This window comes from Mytilus californianus, unplaced genomic scaffold (genome assembly GCF_021869535.1).
Source record: "Mytilus californianus isolate M0D057914Y unplaced genomic scaffold, xbMytCali1.0.p SCAF_11, whole genome shotgun sequence".
Taxonomy (NCBI): domain Eukaryota; kingdom Metazoa; phylum Mollusca; class Bivalvia; order Mytilida; family Mytilidae; genus Mytilus; species Mytilus californianus.
The window spans coordinates 40,334,651-40,354,703 of NW_026262593.1; the positions used below are offsets into that span (position 1 = coordinate 40,334,651).

Below are 20,053 nucleotides of genomic sequence, written 5' to 3' on the forward strand. Positions count from 1 at the left end.
GTGATCTCAGGTGCTCCAGAAGGGTAAGCAGATCCTGCTCCAAGTTATTTTAGGGATATGAAAATTTTTGATTTATATGGTTTGGTAGGTGAAAGTTTCAGGGATGCAATGTGTAAATTATTGTATATGAGGGCTGCCCCCCTCCTCCCAAATAATTTTTTTAAAATGGACACTACATTTCAGGAAATGGGAAGTGCATGAGTTAATAATTAGAACACAGTTATTTTGTCCTCAGGGAAACTTGACTCTCTGAAAGCTATGTCACATCCTTAAGCCATGAACATACAATTCATCAATCATGATATATGGATGATAAAAATAAATTTTTCTTTAACCCAAATGGCAGCCATGCATACATATGCAGTGATCAACGAGCAAACCAAAACAAAAAAGAAAATCTGAATCTCCTTCAACTTTGATAAAAAATTTACATCAATTATTATTAAATGTAAGATCATCTTCATGAACATGAAAATGCACCAAAGCAAGATGGTCATGTACAGAGTTTGAATGAATTATGATGCCTTACTTTCTATGAATACACAGAGACTAATGATATATATTTCAATGAGACAGCAACCCAACAACCAAATAAAAGCAAACATGACATCAACATCAATTATAATTCTATATAATTATAATTTTATATTTTACTTTTGATACCTACAGTCAAACGAGTGGTAATATTGGGTCATCCTACCAATTGAAAAATCAAGGATGATTACTATGTAACTTGACCTTTACCATGTTAATTGACCTTTACCTTGTTACTTGACCTTTACCATGTTCTTACCCACATATTTTTATCATCTTACAATTTAAGTAAATTTATAAGTTAATGACTTTATTTTAAAGCAAATTTAGAAAATTTTTGAAAGGGAGCAATCTGTGGTTCCTCATTGAAAAGAAACAAAATAAAAGTGGTTTTTATATAGAAAATAGGAAGGCTATGAACAGATGTCTGACATTTGAATTGAAACACTATTCTATTTTACTCATATGAAAAAATATATTGAAAAGCTTGAAACTTTGAATTCAAGACATGCAACCCAGACAATAATTTTGTTCCAGAGTATAGAATTGATATATATGTATATATGTGAGATACAGCAACAAAGTTCAGAGTTCAAGGTCAATTGTCAATATTGTAGGTCATAGGTCAAGTGGATTCCAAAAATTAATGGGTGTAACTCAATTTTACCTCAACTAGTGCCAACGGTCAGTGTAAGCTATTCTTATACTCTGTTTGCATTGTTTGTTAACTTTTCCAACAGTGGGCCACTAGAGACAGTTCTTGGTTTAGGTTAGTCAGTTTTCATATTTTTCTTCTCATAGTACTAGATCAAATCTATTTAAACTTCATAGACATAGTGATTGAGAGTTAACCATTCCTCCTCAAAATTCATTCTAATCAGTTGACATTCATGGTGGCATGTCTTATTTGTCTGTGGCCTCGGTGGCAGAGTTGTATATACTGTATCACTAGTCTGTCAACACTGTGGTTGTGAGTTTGAACCCTGCACTTGGTAGGTGCATTCAACTTGAATCTTAATTGACTAAGATTGCCAGTTTTCCTGCCAAAGGTCATGACCCTATCCAGGCACTCCGTCTTCCTCCTACCCCCCAAAAAAAATGGATTTAAACACCAACAATCAATCAGTCAATCTTATATGTCCCCTTGAACTCTATTGAAAACCTTATTTTCTGTGATTTCTCTGAAATGGGATATGAACTTCATCATATCTGACTGATGTTTAAAATACAATTTGAATCTACAGGCTTCAGTAATTGAAATCAGAAAAGGAGAAATAGACAATTAGAAATCCTTGTTCTTACTTGTTCATCTTGAGGTTTTTAAATTTTTAAAAGAACCATACCCCAATTTTGGAGAATTTTAGTCAATGAGATTAGTGTTTTTTTTCATATTACATTTTTTATGCCAAATTATTTTAAAGCTCAAACTTCCATCCATCATACGATTTTAACCTGCAATTTAATGAATTAATGTTTTTAAGGCATATTAGTCTTTTAACTTTCCTAATTAATCAAATTAAATTTTCTTATGAGATTTCTATTTTTAGATCGGTGAGTGGATTAGCTAATCCTGCAGGGTTCCCCTTTGCCTTTGTGCATTGAATTGATCACTTGGTTATCATGGATAAAAAATGTATGAAATATTTTTCATGTGTGTAATTTAAGTAGTATTACATAAGATATTGATTTTAGGGATGGAAAGATTACATTTTTTGTCCTCCTTCGTTTCCATGACAACACTACAACTCTACCAAAAATAATATGCACTTTTTTCACCATCACTATTGTTGCAAGTATGCATTTCAATTAAGTTAAAAACCTTTTATTATGCATGTGTAGATGTTAAATCGTTTGGCAAACGGCCAGAAACTGTAAAAAAAAAAATCTGTAATTTATTCCAAGGCAGTTACAACAAAATGTCATTCTAGTTCACTTAAAAAAATATAAAATGATAATGCCTAGAGGCTTTAAGGTATTGAGGACATGTTTTCATAACCACGCTTTCACCTTTTTTTCTGATATTTGTTTGGTTAACACCCATTTACCCATTAAAATATTGTTTGTGCAAGATAATAGAATTGGGGACGAAAAAAGGTCAGATATTTTTATATTTTTATACAAAAATCAATTATCCAAATTTCAGAGACCTTTAATTATTATATATAAATCTATGTTGTCGTTTATTAGCTATGTATTTGTTTAAGTTAAAATGATTTTAATTAAATTTTCGTTACTAACAAATGTACAAGCATTAAACCAGATATGAGTTATGTAATGTGGGTTTTTTTTATTCTAGTGATTCATCAAGATTTAATTGAAAAAAAGTTTGCCCTTTATTGAACCCCAATTTTTTTCCAAGCTTCTAAATAAAACTATGTTATTGCTTTTACTTGTTCAGAATAAAAAAAATGTGATTTTTATATCTGCAGTAGTTATAGATCTGTTTTGTGGCCCTTAGGAAGACATTGGTTTTTTCGGAAAAATATATTACATAATCGGATCGTCATTAAATTCAAGTCAGTTGCATTTACTCTTTTCACATTTTATTACACACCATAGAAAAATTGTAGAGGAAATTAAATGGATTTTTTTTTCATTGCAACATTAAAAGCAAGTTGCATTATTCATTTAAGCCAAAACTTTTTTAGTCTAGTTTTTAGTTGGCAATAAGTCAGCAGGCAAAATTACTTTCAGCGGTATTTTTTATTTAATGTGAAACTTTTTATTGTTGAGGATGGACAAAAAAAGTGGAATTAAAAGTTTTATTCAAAGGAAACGTTTGTTGTGTTGCAAGAATGGATGAATTCGGGATTAAATGTTTAACAGGTTAATTTTAGATGACGATAAAAATTCTTTTATGATAGATTATTGAATAAATTGGACAGTCAAGACAGGTAAAGTTAATGTTTTTATACTGTGGATATTTTTCTCAAAACAGTTTATTGCAACAGTGAACAAGATGTTGAAGGACTGAACAGTTGCGTAGTATTACAAGTACTGTAGAGAATTCAGGAAAAAGTTATAGTTTAAAAAGAAAAAAAAACATTGGTCAAAATGAATGGTCATTTTGATTTTGATCCTTCGTACAATAACTTTAAAATGTTTATGACTTATTGGTTTATGTCTTCTCGTCACAGGCCAGGATTGAATGGATTAGCAGACGGTCAGTTGCTGCCGGACAGGATGGGAATCGGAGAAGGTATGGAAGAGGAACTACAGAGGAGAATGAGGGGGAGAAGTAATAACTTTGAAGAAGAATTACGAAGTCGTTTTGGACTTAATAATATTGAAGAAGAGTTACGAAGTAGAATGGGATTAAGTAACAGGATTGGACAAGAACATAATGGTAAAATCGGAGGTAATAGTACTGTCGAAGGGGACCTTCATAATCGACTCAGTTTTAATCGTGGTATGGAGGATGAATTGCGTAGCAGGATGGAAGCAAGTCATAGTATAGAAGAAGAACTACGTAAGAAAATTGGATTCAGCAGCAGTATTGAAGAAGAATTACGAAGCCGGTTGTTATATAAAAATAGTGGACAGAATTCGCAGGGTGATATGTCTTTTTACAATGCAGTTGACGAAATGTGTCGTCAACAAAATCATCCTCAAAACCAATCATTCCAGTCAAAAAATAGAGATTCGGACATTGGAGAGGAAACAGAACCAAACAGCGACCATCTTGATGAGGTAATCGAAGCAGTAGCAAGAAATGATTTCGACTATGATCCCGAAGATAGTTTTATAAAACCAGAACATAAAAGAAGTTGTAACCAGTTCGAAGATAACTTTCCTATCAAACAGGAACCTATAGACTATGATTTAATGGCAGCAAACTTGACAGCAGGTCTCATGAATCCTGACCGCCGTCACATGTGTCCACACTGCTGTAAAGGTTTTCGGAGTAGACAACAGTTATTACAGCATAGCCTAGTCCATACAAATCTTAGAAAATATCATTGTAATTATTGTGAACGATCGTTCAAACAGCTCTCTCATCTTCATCAGCATCATAGAATTCATACAGGTAATTATAAACATTATAACAGGTAATGAGTGGAATACTATAAATTATATAATATGACATTTAACATCATTATTACAATTAATCAGTTATTTTAGTATAAAGTAAAATAGATTATATAAGTTAAGGCAATGCTTAAAACTGGGCTTGACCAGAAAAGATCACTGTTTTCAATATTTACAGTGGCAAATATTACAGGCATATTAAGAAATAGAACAATGTAAACAATTAATCAATTGGCAGATTCTGTAATGGTTTTTGACTAGCCTAGGAGAATGGATAGGCAATTATGAGTGCAATGGAAAATCAGAGCATATTAAACATGTCATAAAGGTTAGAAAGGAAGCTGTATGATTATTATATAAGAGTCTTATGTTGCCTCTTAAGATTGCAAATTTATTAACCCATCTCATCTTTCTTAACCTTTCTCATCTTTCTTAAGGACATTAAGCAACCAACAATCAATCAATTAATCATCTTTCTTAAATTACATTAAATTCTATTGACAAAGGGATAGAGTGATATAGTCTAAATAAAAGGAGATGTGTGGTTTACATGAACGAGGCAGCAAGCCAAAAGTTTTAAAACACAAAAACATAAATCGTCTATGGTCAACATACTTCTTTAAAAATGGACAAATGTCCACACGATATGTCAAGCTATAAATCTCGTCATTTTCAATACAGAAAATTTTATAATGTAGTTCGCCTAAACAGATGTTGTAAATTTTCCTTCCTTATTGAATTGATGAACACTTAAAGTCATATTTTCTGAGACCAGAGATAATTTGAGACTAAATTTGTCTGATGATTATTTAGTAAATATCTGACATATATTACTTACCAATCAATACGGGTCCCTTTCCTGTGAAAAAAACCAGAAGCTGTTGCAACCAATTGTTAGGGAAAAGGTTTTGTGGTGAACCTCTTTAGGTCAGTGTAGTTGTTATGTATAATTGTTAATACATTATACCCCTTTTCTGTGAAGCTGATATAAGGCATAGTTGTTAATCCCTTCATCCCTTGTTCCATCTGCACTTTGAATCCATAACTCCTTCATTACCAGTAACTGGATTTCAATGAACGTGTCAGAAAATCCTTGAGGACCTAGGTGGCAAAGTGGTCTAAGTAGTCATCTACAGTGATCACTGAGGTTGTGAGTATAAACCCAGCTCATGGCAAGCAAACTTACCTTGCCATGAGCTGGGTTCATACTCACAACCTCAGTGATCACTGTAGATGACTACTTAGGTTTGACCCTGATTTTGATTGAATAGGAATGAAGAATGGTGGTTCTCTCAAGGTACTCTGACCTCTTCCATCAATAAAAACTGTCCTCCATGAAACAGCCAAGAGTGCTTAAAGTGGCATTAAATACTGAAGATCAATCAATGGATCAGAAAAAAATCTCAGTATCTGATGGTACAGGTCTGCCACAAATGTCGTCTAAAGATATATTTTCATGTTGCCCTTGTTTTGAAGGTTGCTGTCATACATTTTTATATTGCCCATGTTTTGAAGGTTGCTGTCTTACATGGATATTTTCATGTTGCTCCTGTTTTGAAGGTCGCTTTCATACATTTTTATATTGCCCATGTTTTGAAGGTTACTTTCAAACATTTTCATGTTGCCCTTGTTTTGAATATAAATAAGAAGATGTGGTATGAGTGCCAATGAGACAACTCTCCATCCAAGTCACAATTTATAAAAAGTAAACAATTATAGGTCAAAGTACGGCCTTCAACACGGAGCCTTGGCTCACACCGTTTAGCAAGTTTTTGTAATCTTTTACAAAAATCTTCTCCTCTGAAACTACTGAGAAAAATTTAATCAAATTTGGCCACAATCATCATTAGGGTATTAGTTTAAAAAATGTGTCAGATGACTGTGCCTACCAAACAACATGGCGGACATGGCTAAAAATAGAACATAGTGGTAAAATGCAAGTTTTGTCTATTATTTTTTTAACCGTTCTATATAGAGAAAATCTGAATGGAGCAAAAATGTTCAGCATATTGAGCTCTACCATTTGTCCATATTACGTCAAAACTGTAAGACAAATTCTTGTAGGAGTTATTGCCCATAAATGACAAATTTTACCATTTTTGTTCATTTTTGCCTATTATCATGAAAACTATGATATTTAGAGAGAAACATTTATTTTCCATTATACCTTATATGATTTAAATTGTAATAGATAAAAAACACTTTAAATCACAAAAATGATCAGCAAGGCAAGATCTATTAAAAAGTCAAATTTCGCTGATATTGTTAGTAGACTGTCACTCTTCATAGGAGTGATTGCCCTTAATTGAGGAATTTTTTTTACCATCTTTTGTGTTCTGAGCAAAAACTAAAGAAGGTAGAGAGAAACTAAACAGACTAAAAGATCAGTAGTACAAGATCAACAAAATAAAGATTTTTGTCATGAAGTCTATTCTCGTCTACAATGTTGGAGAGTGTTTTGTTTGATATGCCCATAGACCTGGTGAAGGTGAGCGACAAAGGCTCTTTAGAGCCTCTAGTTTTTAAAGTCTATTCAAAATTAGAAGCCAAGTATTTCAATTAATCACACCAATTCTGTAAATAAATCTTTTTAATAAAATTCAGTATAATTTCTCCCAAGAAATTAAAAAGACATGTTCCTACACATGGACAGGAAATTTAAAAGAGTAAATTGTTTTTCTTATTCATATCATTAGATACATCGCGTCCTGGTGTTAAAATGCCCTTAGGAGAACACTGAGAATCTAGTTATTTCTGCTATACATATATATTTGGCCATCCTCACCATCTCTGAAAGCTGACCAGCAATTTCAGATCTCCAGACACTGTCCATTGCACCCTGATGTTAAAATGCCCTTAGGAGAAAACATAGATTCTACTTATTTCTGCTATACATGTATATTTCACCATCCTCATCATCTTTGAAAGCTGACCAACAATTTCAGTAATCCATTGATGTAACTTCACACATTTGAATACTTTGCTGGTTAACCAAATTAAGTATGTTTTTATAGATCTGCATCTTTGTGCATTGGTTAATTATGATACATGTATTCCTTTTATGTATTCAAGTTGATATGTTTTTATGGCTAATTATGGGTATAAAAACTGTAAGGTAAAAACCATAGATAAAAAGGTTGATATATTTTCCAGACTAAATCTTTAGTTAAAGATAAGAATAAATCAAATTTTGAGATGGAAAGCTTGGCAGGTGCGTTTTCTAATCTTAATTGACTAGGATTGTCAGTTTTCCTGCAGGAGTTGTTGTTCTCTCTGGACACTTCGGCTTCCTCCACCAATAAAAATTGACCTCTATGTTATAGCCAATAGTACTTAAAGTGGCTTTGAACATCAATAATCAATCAATATAATAAAAGCAGAAGGGAAATCCTAAACAAAATATTTTTTGAAATGTATAATATCATTCAACCCTTTTAAACATTAATAGCTTATTTTCACGTGAATTTGAACAGTTATGATTAAATTTCTTAGAAGTTTTGGATTTTCCAATATTTGTCATAAGGGACAACCACACACTTGAACATATCCTTAAACAACAATTTTTTTTTCTTTTTCAAAGGGGATAAAAAGAAAAATATGATGTTTTCGTTTGAAAACGCACAAGATGTTGAACGACCTTAAATCCACTTCTGCAGGAGGCTTTTAATGCCTGTTACCATGGTAACATACCGTGGCATAGGCATCAGTTACCATAATGACTGTAACTTCGTAAATATTTTGACGTTTTTCATTATGTTTTGTGCCCACATTGAATCGAATACATGTCAGTTTCACAAAAATAAAAACTTGCAATTTCAATTTTGATTTTATTAATTGTATGCAGCTCTTCCTGAAATCGCAATAATTATTGTCAGGTTTGTATATTGCACAAGATGCACAATTATAAATGCACCCAAAAATTTCTGAATTTTCAGAATAAACCTAATTAGTTTTCTTTGTATTATTTTTTGGATCATTATTTGTTGCTTTATACCCCAGGTTAGAATGGAGGGACTGTACATCTGTTAGGAGGGATGTACATCTGCTAGTCTGTGAATATATCTGTCAATTTAACTGTGCGGTACCATTTTTCGGTCATGATCACAACTGTTTAACATATATAATGTTAGGCTTTAATTTGGTTAGCTATACTGTGTGAAGTAATTATAGACCTGTCACTCCATCTACATCCTGTCTGTTGTTCTGGTAAATGTAATGCAAACATGGAAAATTTTTCTTCTAATTTTTGTCAGCATCTACAAATTGACAACATCGTTATCCGTTTCGATTTTTTATGATTATCACTTATCACTTTCTTTTTCAAGAGCTGTAACACTTTTTTGCTTAAACTGTTGTATGAATAACCAAGGGTTTGCTTAACCAATGTCATGAAAGCATACAATGTAATTATAAAAGGTATTAAGTTTCCTTTAAATTTTGATGATTAATCATTTTTACTTTTTTGTTCAGAAATATGAAACTCAGTTTGTAGAAAAATACTTTTCATATGTTTACATAATTCTAAGAATTAATGATATATTTTTGTGTCTAGTTTTTCCAAAAATAGGCAACTTTCTCTATAAAAAAAATGTGAAAAAAGATGAGAAGAAACCAAGGTGCAATCAAAACCCCAAAAGTCCAATAGAAACAGACAACACCATGGCCAGAAATTGAATCGATGAAAAGACAAACAGCTGTCCACAAAACGCTATACAGAGAACTAAAGATTGAGTAACATGAACCCTACTAAAAATCATGGGTGAACTCAGGTGCTCTGGATAGGTAATAAGTTCCTGCTCAACTAGTGGTAGCGTGTTTGCCTGGAGTACGGGAGGTCGTGGGTTCGAACACCAGCCTGGTCAGACCAAAGTCTTTAAAATTGGTATTTGCTGCTTCTCGCTAAGCACATGGTACTAAGGAGTAAGAGAAAAAACTGGTGAGCTCAGAGTCGGAATAATGTGTCCAGGTAGGGTCACATGTCTTCCTGTGTACTGTTACCTTGTTACTTACCTTGTGAACTAGGTAACAGCACAAATAAAAAGCACACAGGCAATGACAGGAATATAGAGGTAGATCAAAACATATTTGAAGAAAAAACTTATATAAAGACTGAACTGAATATTGAATATTAGAGGGTTTGGATGGGGTTTAAAGAATAGAGAGTAATGGGTAAAAAGTAGAGAATAGATTAATATGGGGCAAAAAGAAAGAATAGAGAAAAATGAATATGGGGTGTTAAAATATAAAGAATAGAGAATAATGGGGTGTTAAAATATAAAGAATAGCGAATAATGGGTAGAAAATATAAAGAATAGAGAAAAATTACCTAAAAATTAAAAAAAAAAAGAAAAAAGAATTGAAAGACCCTCCATCGTAACCCTCATAGTAGGTGTAAAGATAACATAGATTGAATAATTTGTGATGCAATGTTAAAGTATTTTATGCACTTTTAATTTTTTTTATCAATATTTATTTGATACGGAAACTCTTATGTCCAATCTCAATTTAGTCTGGTCATGTTTTTCCTTTCAAGCAATTTTTTTTAGACAGGAAACTGGTCATTTAACTAAATGTGAAACACACTTATTTTTTTATGTACTTTTATGAAAAGAAATTGTTCACTTGAATCTTAATAGAGTTAAATATCTTAAGAGGTTAAATCGTACAACTTCAAACACTCATGGACAATAAAAAGGTCAGAGTTCAAACCACAATGGAAAAAAATGTCTCTTTGCCTTAATTGCTACATGACAATATTGAAAAAAAATTGTATGGAGAAAATTTGATTAAAAATAACTCTTTGATCAATTAAATGTAAGTTCTTAATTGGAAAAGTGAATGTGTGATTGAAACCAATGTCAAATCGATATATTATTATAGTAAGTTAGCAAGGCATTTTACAGCTGTCATTTTAAGAGCTCCATATTTAGTAACTAGGGAAGTAGAACAGAGTGTTGCATTCAGTTTCAAGATGAGAAGATAGTAAAAGGTGGGGGTGTCAATTGTTCAATTGTTTATTTAATTAGGGCAGATGGACTTTTGTTGAATATATGCAGTATTAATTGGTGAATGCCCCACCAACAGCCAAGTGAGGCTAGTTTTGAGGAAATTATTTCTTCTGAATGTGGCTCTTAAAGAATTTGTAGAGCATTTTCATTGCTCTAATAACATTTTAAATTATGATACATGTTTTTCTAAGTAGTTTTGTTGGATGAATGGTGACTTTTATTTGCGAAATTGTAAATTTACAAAAAAGTCTCTTCAAAACCCTGTTACAGTTCAAGCCATTGACTCCTAGGTAATTCATGAGGGGCTGCTCATTTCCCAAATATCGTTTTTTTGTAATTTTTTCCCACTTCCCACCTTTTACCCCCAGCTCACTTTTATTTACACCCTGTATCACACTTTTTTTAACCCTCTACATCCCACATCCCAAAAGCGTGTTATTCCCCTCATTCATGGTAAAATTTGTGTTATATAAAGGTCATTCAATCAGTTAGACTCCTTTGAGCCTCTTGTTTGGCTTTATTGTATTTTTGGAATGCCATTTGATTGTTCCAATGGTAATAAAACTTGGCTAATATATAGTGACATTGATTTATAAAAAAAATCTCTATGATGTTTACCTCTCACTTCCTAGTATTCTGATTTTAGCATGTTAAAACAGATCTTACATAAATTAGGAATATTTATCTGAAGTAATGAGGAAGCCAGTATTTGTAATCATTTAAATTATAAGCTATAATTTATTTTTTATACGTGTTTCCTCCTTTTCTGGTCTCCATTATTAAGTCTCCCAAACGAAGTTTGGGAAGACTTATTGTTTTTGCTCAGTTCTTATTATTATTATTATTATTCTTCTTCTTCTTCTTCTTCTTCTTCTTCTTCTTCTTCTTCTTCTTCCGCCGCTTTTAAATTTGAACTTGTCCGCACCCGTTCTCCAAAACCGCTTGTCGGATTAACTTAGGGTTTCGCAATATGTTAGACTAACATGTCTAGTGGTGCAATCAGGGTTTTGTTTTTGCAATGGGGTTTATAAAGGGGTACTTTGAGGGGCAAAAAGAAAAGAGGGTTTTACTATAGAACCCTATGGGATTTTATTTTTTTAAATTTTCAAATGATTATAAATTGAAAACCGTTCGTGATAGACACAAACTTTTTAATTGAAAATGTTCTAAATGATGAAGCCCATTAAATGAAATACAGGGTTAGTCCCCAGGGGTCACCCCCACCCCCTGCCATTTAAGAAAGTTCTAATACCTTGTAAGTGGTCAAGATCCCCACCCCTAAACCATATATATTCTGGTTTGTCATGCTAAGATGGTTTGAATGATATACAGGGTTAGTCCCCAGGGGTCATCCCCACCCCCTGTCATTTGAGAAAGTTCATATATCTTGTAAATGGTCGAGATCCCCACCCCTAAACCATATATATTCTGGTTTGTCATGATAAAGTACATCAAATGTAATACAGGGTTAGTCCCCAGGGGTCACCCCCACCCCCTGCCATTTAAGAAAGTTCTAATATCTTCTAAGTTGTCAAGATCCCCACCCCTAAACCATATATATTCTGGTTTGTCATGCTAAGATGGTTTGAATGATATACAGGGTTAGTCCCCAGGGGTCATCCCGACCCCCTGCCATTTTAGAAAGTTCTAATATCTTGTAAATGGTCGAGATCCCCACCCCTAAACCATATATATTCTGGTTTGTCATGATAAAGCACATCAAATGTTATATAGGGTAAGTCCCCAGGGGTCACCCCCACCCCCTGCCATTTAAGAAAGTTCTAATATCTTCTGAGTGGTCAAGATCCCCACCCCTAAACCATATATATTCTGGTTTGTCATGCTGAGATGGTTTGAATGATATACAGGGTAAGTCCCCAGGGGTCATCCCGACCCCCTGCCATTTGAGAAAGTTCTGATATCTTGTAAATGGTCGAGATCCCCACCCCTAAACCATATATATTCTGGTTTGTCATGATAAAGCACATCAAATGTTATACAGGGTTAGTCCCCAGCGGTCACCCCCACCCCTTGCCATTTGAGAAAGTTCTAATATCTTGTAAATGGTCGAGATCCCCACCCCTAAACCATATATATTCTGGTTTGTCATGATAAAGCACATCAAATGAAATACAGGGTTAGTCTCCAGGGGTCACCCCCACCCCCTGCCATTTAAGAAAGTTCTAATATCTTCTAAGTGGTCAAGATCCCCACCCCTAAACCATATATATTCTGGTTTGTCATGCGAAGATGGTTTGAATGATAGACAGGGTTAGTCCCCAGGGGTCATCCCGACCCCCTGCCATTTGAGAAAGTTCTAATATCTTGTAAATGGTTGAGATCCCTACCCCTAAACCATATATATTCCTATTTGTCATGATAAAGTACATCAAATGTAATACAGGGTTAGTCCCCAGGGGTCACCCCCACCCCCTGCCATTTAAGAAAGTTCTAATATCTTCTAAGTTGTCAAGATCCCCACCCCTAAACCATATATATTCTGGTTTGTCATGCTAAGATGGTTTGAATGATATACAGGGTTAGTCCCCAGGGGTCATCCCGACCCCCTGCCATTTTAGAAAGTTCTAATATCTTGTAAATGGTTGAGATCCCTACCCCTAAACCATATATATTCCTATTTGTCATGATAAAGTACATCAAATGTAATACAGGGTTAGTCCCCAGGGGTCACCCCCACCCCCTGCCATTTAAGAAAGTTCTAATATCTTCTAAGTTGTCAAGATCCCCACCCCTAAACCATATATATTCTGGTTTGTCATGCTAAGATGGTTTGAATGATATACAGGGTTAGTCCCCAGGGGTCATCCCGACCCCCTGCCATTTTAGAAAGTTCTAATATCTTGTAAATGGTCGAGATCCCCACCCCTAAACCATATATATTCTGGTTTGTCATGATAAAGCACATCAAATGTTATACAGGGTAAGTCCCCAGGGGTCACCCCCTCCCTCTGCCATTTAAGAAAGTTCTAATATCTTCTAAGTGGTCAAGATCCCCACCCCTAAACCATATATATTCTGGTTTGTCATGCTGAGATGGTTTGAATGATATACAGGGTTAGTCCCCAGGGGTCATCCCAACCCCCTGCCATTTGAGAAAGTTCTAATATCTTGTAAATGGTCGAGATCCCCACCCCTAAACCATATATATTCTGGTTTGTCATGATAAAGCACATCAAATGTTATACAGGGTTAGTCCCCAGCGGTCACCCCCACCCCTTGCCATTTGAGAAAGTTCTAATATCTTGTAAATGGTCGAGATCCCCACCCCTAAACCATATATATTCTGGTTTGTCATGCCAAGATGATTTGAATGATATACAAGGTTAGTCCCCAGGCATCACTAATGCATATAACTTTACTGGACCAAACCAATTTTCACTGGACGTTGCCCAATGTCAGGCGACCCTGGGAATTACGAATTATGGGAGCTTCGTTTGGGAGACTTCGTAACAGCATCCTGTTACAATCATTTCTTGTTATACTGGAAATCTATTCCTAGAATTCAGTTGAAATATAGTTTTGCTAGTCATGTAATGTTTTTGCTTCATACCATACTATACTGTCCTTAGGCATTTTTGCTTCATACCATACTATACTGTCCTTAGGTCTAGAGTGGCACACAGTTCTTTGCCTCAACAAGATCATATATTTATTTGATTTATTGCATAATATATTGATAGTCCTGCATTTATAAAAATTTTGAATATGATTATCAGAAATCCACCAATCAGAATGCTGGATTTTGTGTTTTGAGCACAAATATTGTACTCCGAGTACTGAGTAAAGTTTTATGCCTGAAAGGCTTGACAAATGCATGGAATATTTGCCACTGGATGTTAAGCTAACACCAATCAATCAATACTGATGTTCAATACAGATTTAAATACAAAAAAGTCTTGCTTAAAATGTCAATTGAATTTGCTGGGTAGAATTGTTGATTTTTGTATTTTCTACAAATGCCAAATTGAAATTGATATGAAAGATTTAATTCCATTTTCAAAAGCATGTTGTTTTACATGGGAAATTAATTTAAGACATAAATTTGTTATTAAGTATTAGATTTAAGGTTAAATGCACTAAATATGCATCTGCATTAAAATTAACTTATATAAGTGCACGTAACGCAGTTTTTATACATATATAAAATCTGATGCCTTTTGGGTAATATTTTCAATGCGGTTTGATTGGTTTAAATTACTCAAAACAATGGAAATTGGTCCAATGACGTTACATTATTTACATTTTGGGGTACGAACAATGAAATTACACATAGTACTTTAGATTCTGATACGGCAAATTGGAGTATGTCTAGAAAAAGCGGGAATTTCTCGCTGCATTGAAAACCTGTTGGTGACCTTCTGCTGTTGTCTGTTCTATGGTCGGGTTGTTGTCTCTTTGACACATTCCCCATTTCCATTCTCAATTTTATTTGCATCATTTCATGTATGGTGTAGTCATTATGATGTTGTTACTGATTCCGAAGAAGCCAAGATTCTAAGATCTTGTGCAATTTGTGGAATCAGTATTATTTGTGGGATAACAATTTTTGTGGATTTTGTGGGTATAGGTGATCCATGAATTCAAATTTCAAGAGAAATGGAAACAGAGAATGTGTCAAAGAGACAACAACCTTACCAAAGAGCAGAAAATAGCTCAAGGCCACCAATGGGTCTTCAATGCAGCAGTTCAGCTAAATGGATGCCACACTAAAATCTGAAACATATAAATGAACCAAAATTTAAAAACACACAACACTTACAAAGGCCAGAGGTTCCATACTTGGGACAGGCGCAAAAATGTGGCGGGGTTAAACATATTTTGTGAGAGCTCAACCCTCCCCCCAACCTCTAGCCGATGTGTAATAAACAAACTCACAGTAATACGCACAGTAAAACTCAGTTTAAAAGAAGTCCAAGTCTGATATTAGAATAGGTAACAGAAGAAACTAAGCAAAACGACAATGATCAACATAAATTAAAAGAGGACTACTAGCAGTTACTGACATGCTAGCTCCAGACCTCAATTAAAAGAAAGATATTAAAAGGACGTTCAAACTCATAAGTTGAAAATAAACTGACAACACCATGGCTGAAAAGGAAAAAGACCAACAGACAAACAACAGTACACAAAACACAACATGGAAAACTAAAGACTGAGCAACATGAACCCCACTAAAAACTGGGAGTGATCTCAGGTGCTCCGGAAGGGTAAGCAGATTCTGCTCCACATGTGGCACCTTTCATGTTGCTCATGTAAGTACAAACCTGTGCTGAGTTGAACTTTTAACCTAAACTGATCGAAAGATTATGTCTTCCTCTTCTGAAAATCAAGCACAATCCCTCCCGCTAGGGGTTTAGTATCATACCATCAGGAATTATACAAGATGAACATATATATTTTTGTACATGTACATCTTGTATACATAATTTGGCAAAACTATGAATTCCAATATCCATGAAAATATAATTTCTCCTCGATCCACGATAATTGGTATCCACAATAATAAATGAATCCACAGTAACAGAATGTTCGGAGGATAAGCAAGATATTAAACTTTTTTATTTATTTTTCAGGTGAAAAACCTTACTCTTGTCCATTAGATGGATGTGACAAAGCCTTCCCACAGTTATCAAACTTGCAGCATCATATACGTAATCATGATAAGTTAGCCGAAAGTCAATACCAGTGTCACTTGTGTGATAGGGCTTATCCCAATGAAGCTACGCTGAAGGCCCATAACACAAGGGTTAGTATTAGGTCCTCTATAGGGCCACATGAGTGCAATATGATAGGGCTTATACTAAAGGCCCATAAAGCTAGGGTTAGTATTAGGTCCTTTAAAGGCCACATGAGTAGAGTATGATAGGCCTATCCCAATGAAGCTATGCTATAGACCCTTAACACAAGGATTAGTATTAGGTCCTTTAAAGGCCACATGAGTACAGTATAATAGGGCTTATCCTAAAAGACCATAAAACAATGGTTAGTATTAGGTCCTTTATATATGCTATAGGTCAACACTAGGATTAGTAGGTCCTTTAAAGGCCACATAAGTAAAGAATGATAGGGCCTATCCCAATGAAGCTACGCTATAGGCCCTTGACACAAAGGTTAGTATTAGGTCCTTTAAAGGCCACATGAGTAAAGAATGATAGGACCTATCCCAATGAAGCTAGCTATAGGCCCTTAACACAAGGATTAGTATTAGGTCCTTTAAAGGCCACATGAGTAAAGTTTGATAGGGCCTATCCCAATGAAGCTACACTATAGGCCCTTGACACAAAGGTTAGTATTAGGTCCTCTAAAGGCCACATGAGTAAAGAATGATAGGGTCTATCCCAATGAAGCTAGCTATAGGCCCTTAACACAAGGATTAGTATTAGGTCCTTTAAAGGCCACATGAGTAAAGTTTGATAGGGCCTATCCCAATGAAGCTACGCTATAGGCCCTTAACACAAAGGTTAGTATTAGGTCCTTTAAAGGCCACATGAGTCCAATATGATAGGATCTGATGAGTTAAGGCTTTATGAACTATTTTTTCTTATAATGTGCTGTTGCACCAGTGTCCCAGGTTAGTGGGAGTGTTAGGTGCCCTAAAACATGTTTAACCCCCCCCCCCCCATGACATTCTGTATGTGCCTGTCCCAAGTCAGGAGCCTGTAATTCAGTGATTTTTGTTGCTGTATATCATATTTTTTTTATAGTTTATTGTTTTATACATAAATCAGGCTGTTAATTTTCTTGTTTGAATAGTTTCACATTTGTCATTTCGTGGCCTTTTCTAACTTGCTCTGCAGTATGAGTTTGGCTCATTGTTGTAGGCCGTATGATGACCAATAGGTACTTATTTCTATATATGTCATTTGGTCTCAGGTGGAGAGCTGTCTCTTTGGCAATCATACCGCATCTTCTTATTTTTAAACTTTTATTGATTAATGGAATGAAATTGAAAAACGAATTCCCTTTCACTATAAAGTTGCAAGCTGTAACAGGCTCTGCAGTAAAAAAAATGTAATCAATTAATTCGCACTCAAATTCATCCTTGTCAGTGTAGAAATGTGTACAAGTTATGTAAGATTTTTAAAATGCTTTTTTTCACTAATGTGAAAAGACAGTTAAATGCAGCATTTAATATTTAAGTTATTATTAAATGAACTTTCCTTTAAAATGTGGGATAAATTCAGAAAGCCTTTAAATAGCTATAAATCTAGAAATTAATAATCATAAATACTTCAAAGAAAAAATTTCTGTCTGGATATTTTAGTCAAAATTGCACACTTTCAGTTTTAAAAGTTTTTCCAAACAGGATATTGTATTTAAAACGGTATTTAATTACAATTAAGGACGTGAAGTTCATACTGAGTAAAGCTGGTGTAAAAATGTATTGTATTCTTGTCTTTCAGTTTTGCTTATGTACTTTGTCTATAGAGTGTCTATATGCCATTTTGTTTTTCTTTGTTGAAATAGTTATTTGTTTTTATAGTGATTAGGATTATATTAAAATGTTGACTGCTGTACCCCAATTTTTGACATTTTACCTTTTATGTGTGTTTGTTTGCTCACACATTGTTGTCAATATAATGGAATTCTATACTGTCATACAAGTAAGAGGTTTAGCTAGTTATAAAACCAGGTTTAATCAACCATTTTCTACGTTAGGAAATGCCTGTACCAAGTCAGGAATATGACAGTTGTTTTCCATTCGTTGATGTGTTTGAGCTTTTGATTTTACCATTTTATAAAGGACTTTCTGTTTTGAATTTCCTTTGGGGCTTGGTATTCTTGTTGTTTTACTTCTTTTTTTTTTTAATCACAATGAGGTCATGTTCTGTCTGTTCTGATTAAGAATTTTTAATCCAAAATGAATGGAGATTTCAAGTGCCTTTTAGGAATGAGTAAGCCATTTGACCCAAGGTCAGTCGGAGTAAATGACATCATTGAACAATCGACTCTTATTGTGAAGTAAAAGTTTGGGAAAATGCATGAATGTGAAAGATGCTATGCCACAAACTCTGCATGTTATGAACTAACTAACTAACTAATGCTCTTCATGCCGGCTGGCATATAAGGCTGATACCAGGTCTCTCCACTGTTGTCTGTCCTTTGCAATCTTTTCCATTTCACCTCTGGTCTTTCCCATGCTTTTAAATTCACTGTTAATTGTCCTTCTCCATGTTTCTTTTGGTCTTCCTCTGTTTCTTTTACCTTCCGATGGTGTCCATTTTAGAGCTTTTTTGGAGATGTTATTCTGATCTTTTCTTAAAGTGTGTCCTAGCCATCTGAATCTCCGTTGTTTTATGGTGGTCATCAGATCTTTTTGTCCTGTTCTTTCATACAGTTCTTTATTAGATATCTTTGCTGGCCAATATATCTTACAAATTTTCCTCATACATTTGGTGTGAAATCCAGAGAGTCTCTGGCTGTCTTTCTATGTTATTCGCCAGCATTCTGCACCATACAACAAGATAGAAAGCACATTACTCTGGTAGATCAATATTTTTGTTTTTTCACTTGTGTTGCCTCTCCACCATATTTTATTTAGTTGGTGAAAAGATGTTCTGGCCTGGAGTCTGTTTGAGATGTCTTTTTCTGTTGCATTGTTTTTGCTGAGAAAACTGCCCAGATAGGTAAAGTCGTCTACTTCTTCTTCTGATTCACCCTTTAGTTTGATTGCAGTGAAGGTAGATGTAAGCTGCATTGTTTTTGTTTTCTTCTTGCTGATGTTCAATCCAATTTGGTGTGCATATTTGGCTAGATCTTGGGTTTTCTTTTGTAGATGGTCAGCATTGCTTAAAAGTAGAGCTATATCATCTGCAAATTCAAGATCTTCCAGCATTGTTGTTAAGTTCCATCTAATTCCTCTATTTTTATTCCCTTTTGCTTGCCTCATTACCCAATCAATAGCAACAAGGAAAAGCATAGGTGACATGATGCATCCTTGTCGTACTCCACTGGTGATATTGAACCAATTGCTTATTTTGTTGTTGTGGATAACGCTACATAAGAAGTTGTTGTAGAAGATCTTGATTATTTGGATGAGTTTTTCTGGGCATCCATATGCTTTGAGGATCTGCCATAGACTTTCTATGTGGATACTATCAAAAGCCCTTTCAAAAGCGACGAAATTTATATGTAATTTGGTGTTCCATTCTATGCACTGTTCCATGATGTTTTAAAAAGTGAATATGTGATCCATGCATCCAACCACAGGTCTAAACCCTGCTTGTTCCTTTCTTATAATTTTATCTATTGCATAGCTGAGTCTCATGCAGATAACTTTGCAGAAAACTTTACTAGGTACCGATAGTAGTGTGATTCCACGCCAGATTGTGCAGTCCATCTTATTACCCTTCTTCTGTAGTAAGTTTTACGAACAGCAAAGGACAACTGTTTAGAGGGTTCCACATGTCAGAGTTCTCCTATATCAAGGAAATTTTTAATATTGTGTTGTTTCTAGGAAT

General features: G+C 34.4%; 1 protein-coding gene across 3 annotated transcripts in view; it reads left to right on the top strand.

The window, feature by feature from the left end:
• Positions 1-20,053, top strand: part of LOC127720072 (uncharacterized) — a 43,698-nt gene that overhangs the window by 21,012 nt on the left and 2,633 nt on the right. For 2 of the 3 annotated variants that reach the window (XM_052226468.1, XM_052226469.1), the window contains exons 3-4: positions 3,672-4,561; positions 16,166-16,338. In XM_052226468.1, the coding sequence (XP_052082428.1) occupies positions 3,672-4,561; positions 16,166-16,338 (1,063 nt within the window). Of the gene's footprint in view, positions 1-3,032; positions 4,562-16,165; positions 16,339-20,053 lie in introns of those variants that run through there. The other variant, XM_052226467.1, reaches the window with a different exon arrangement.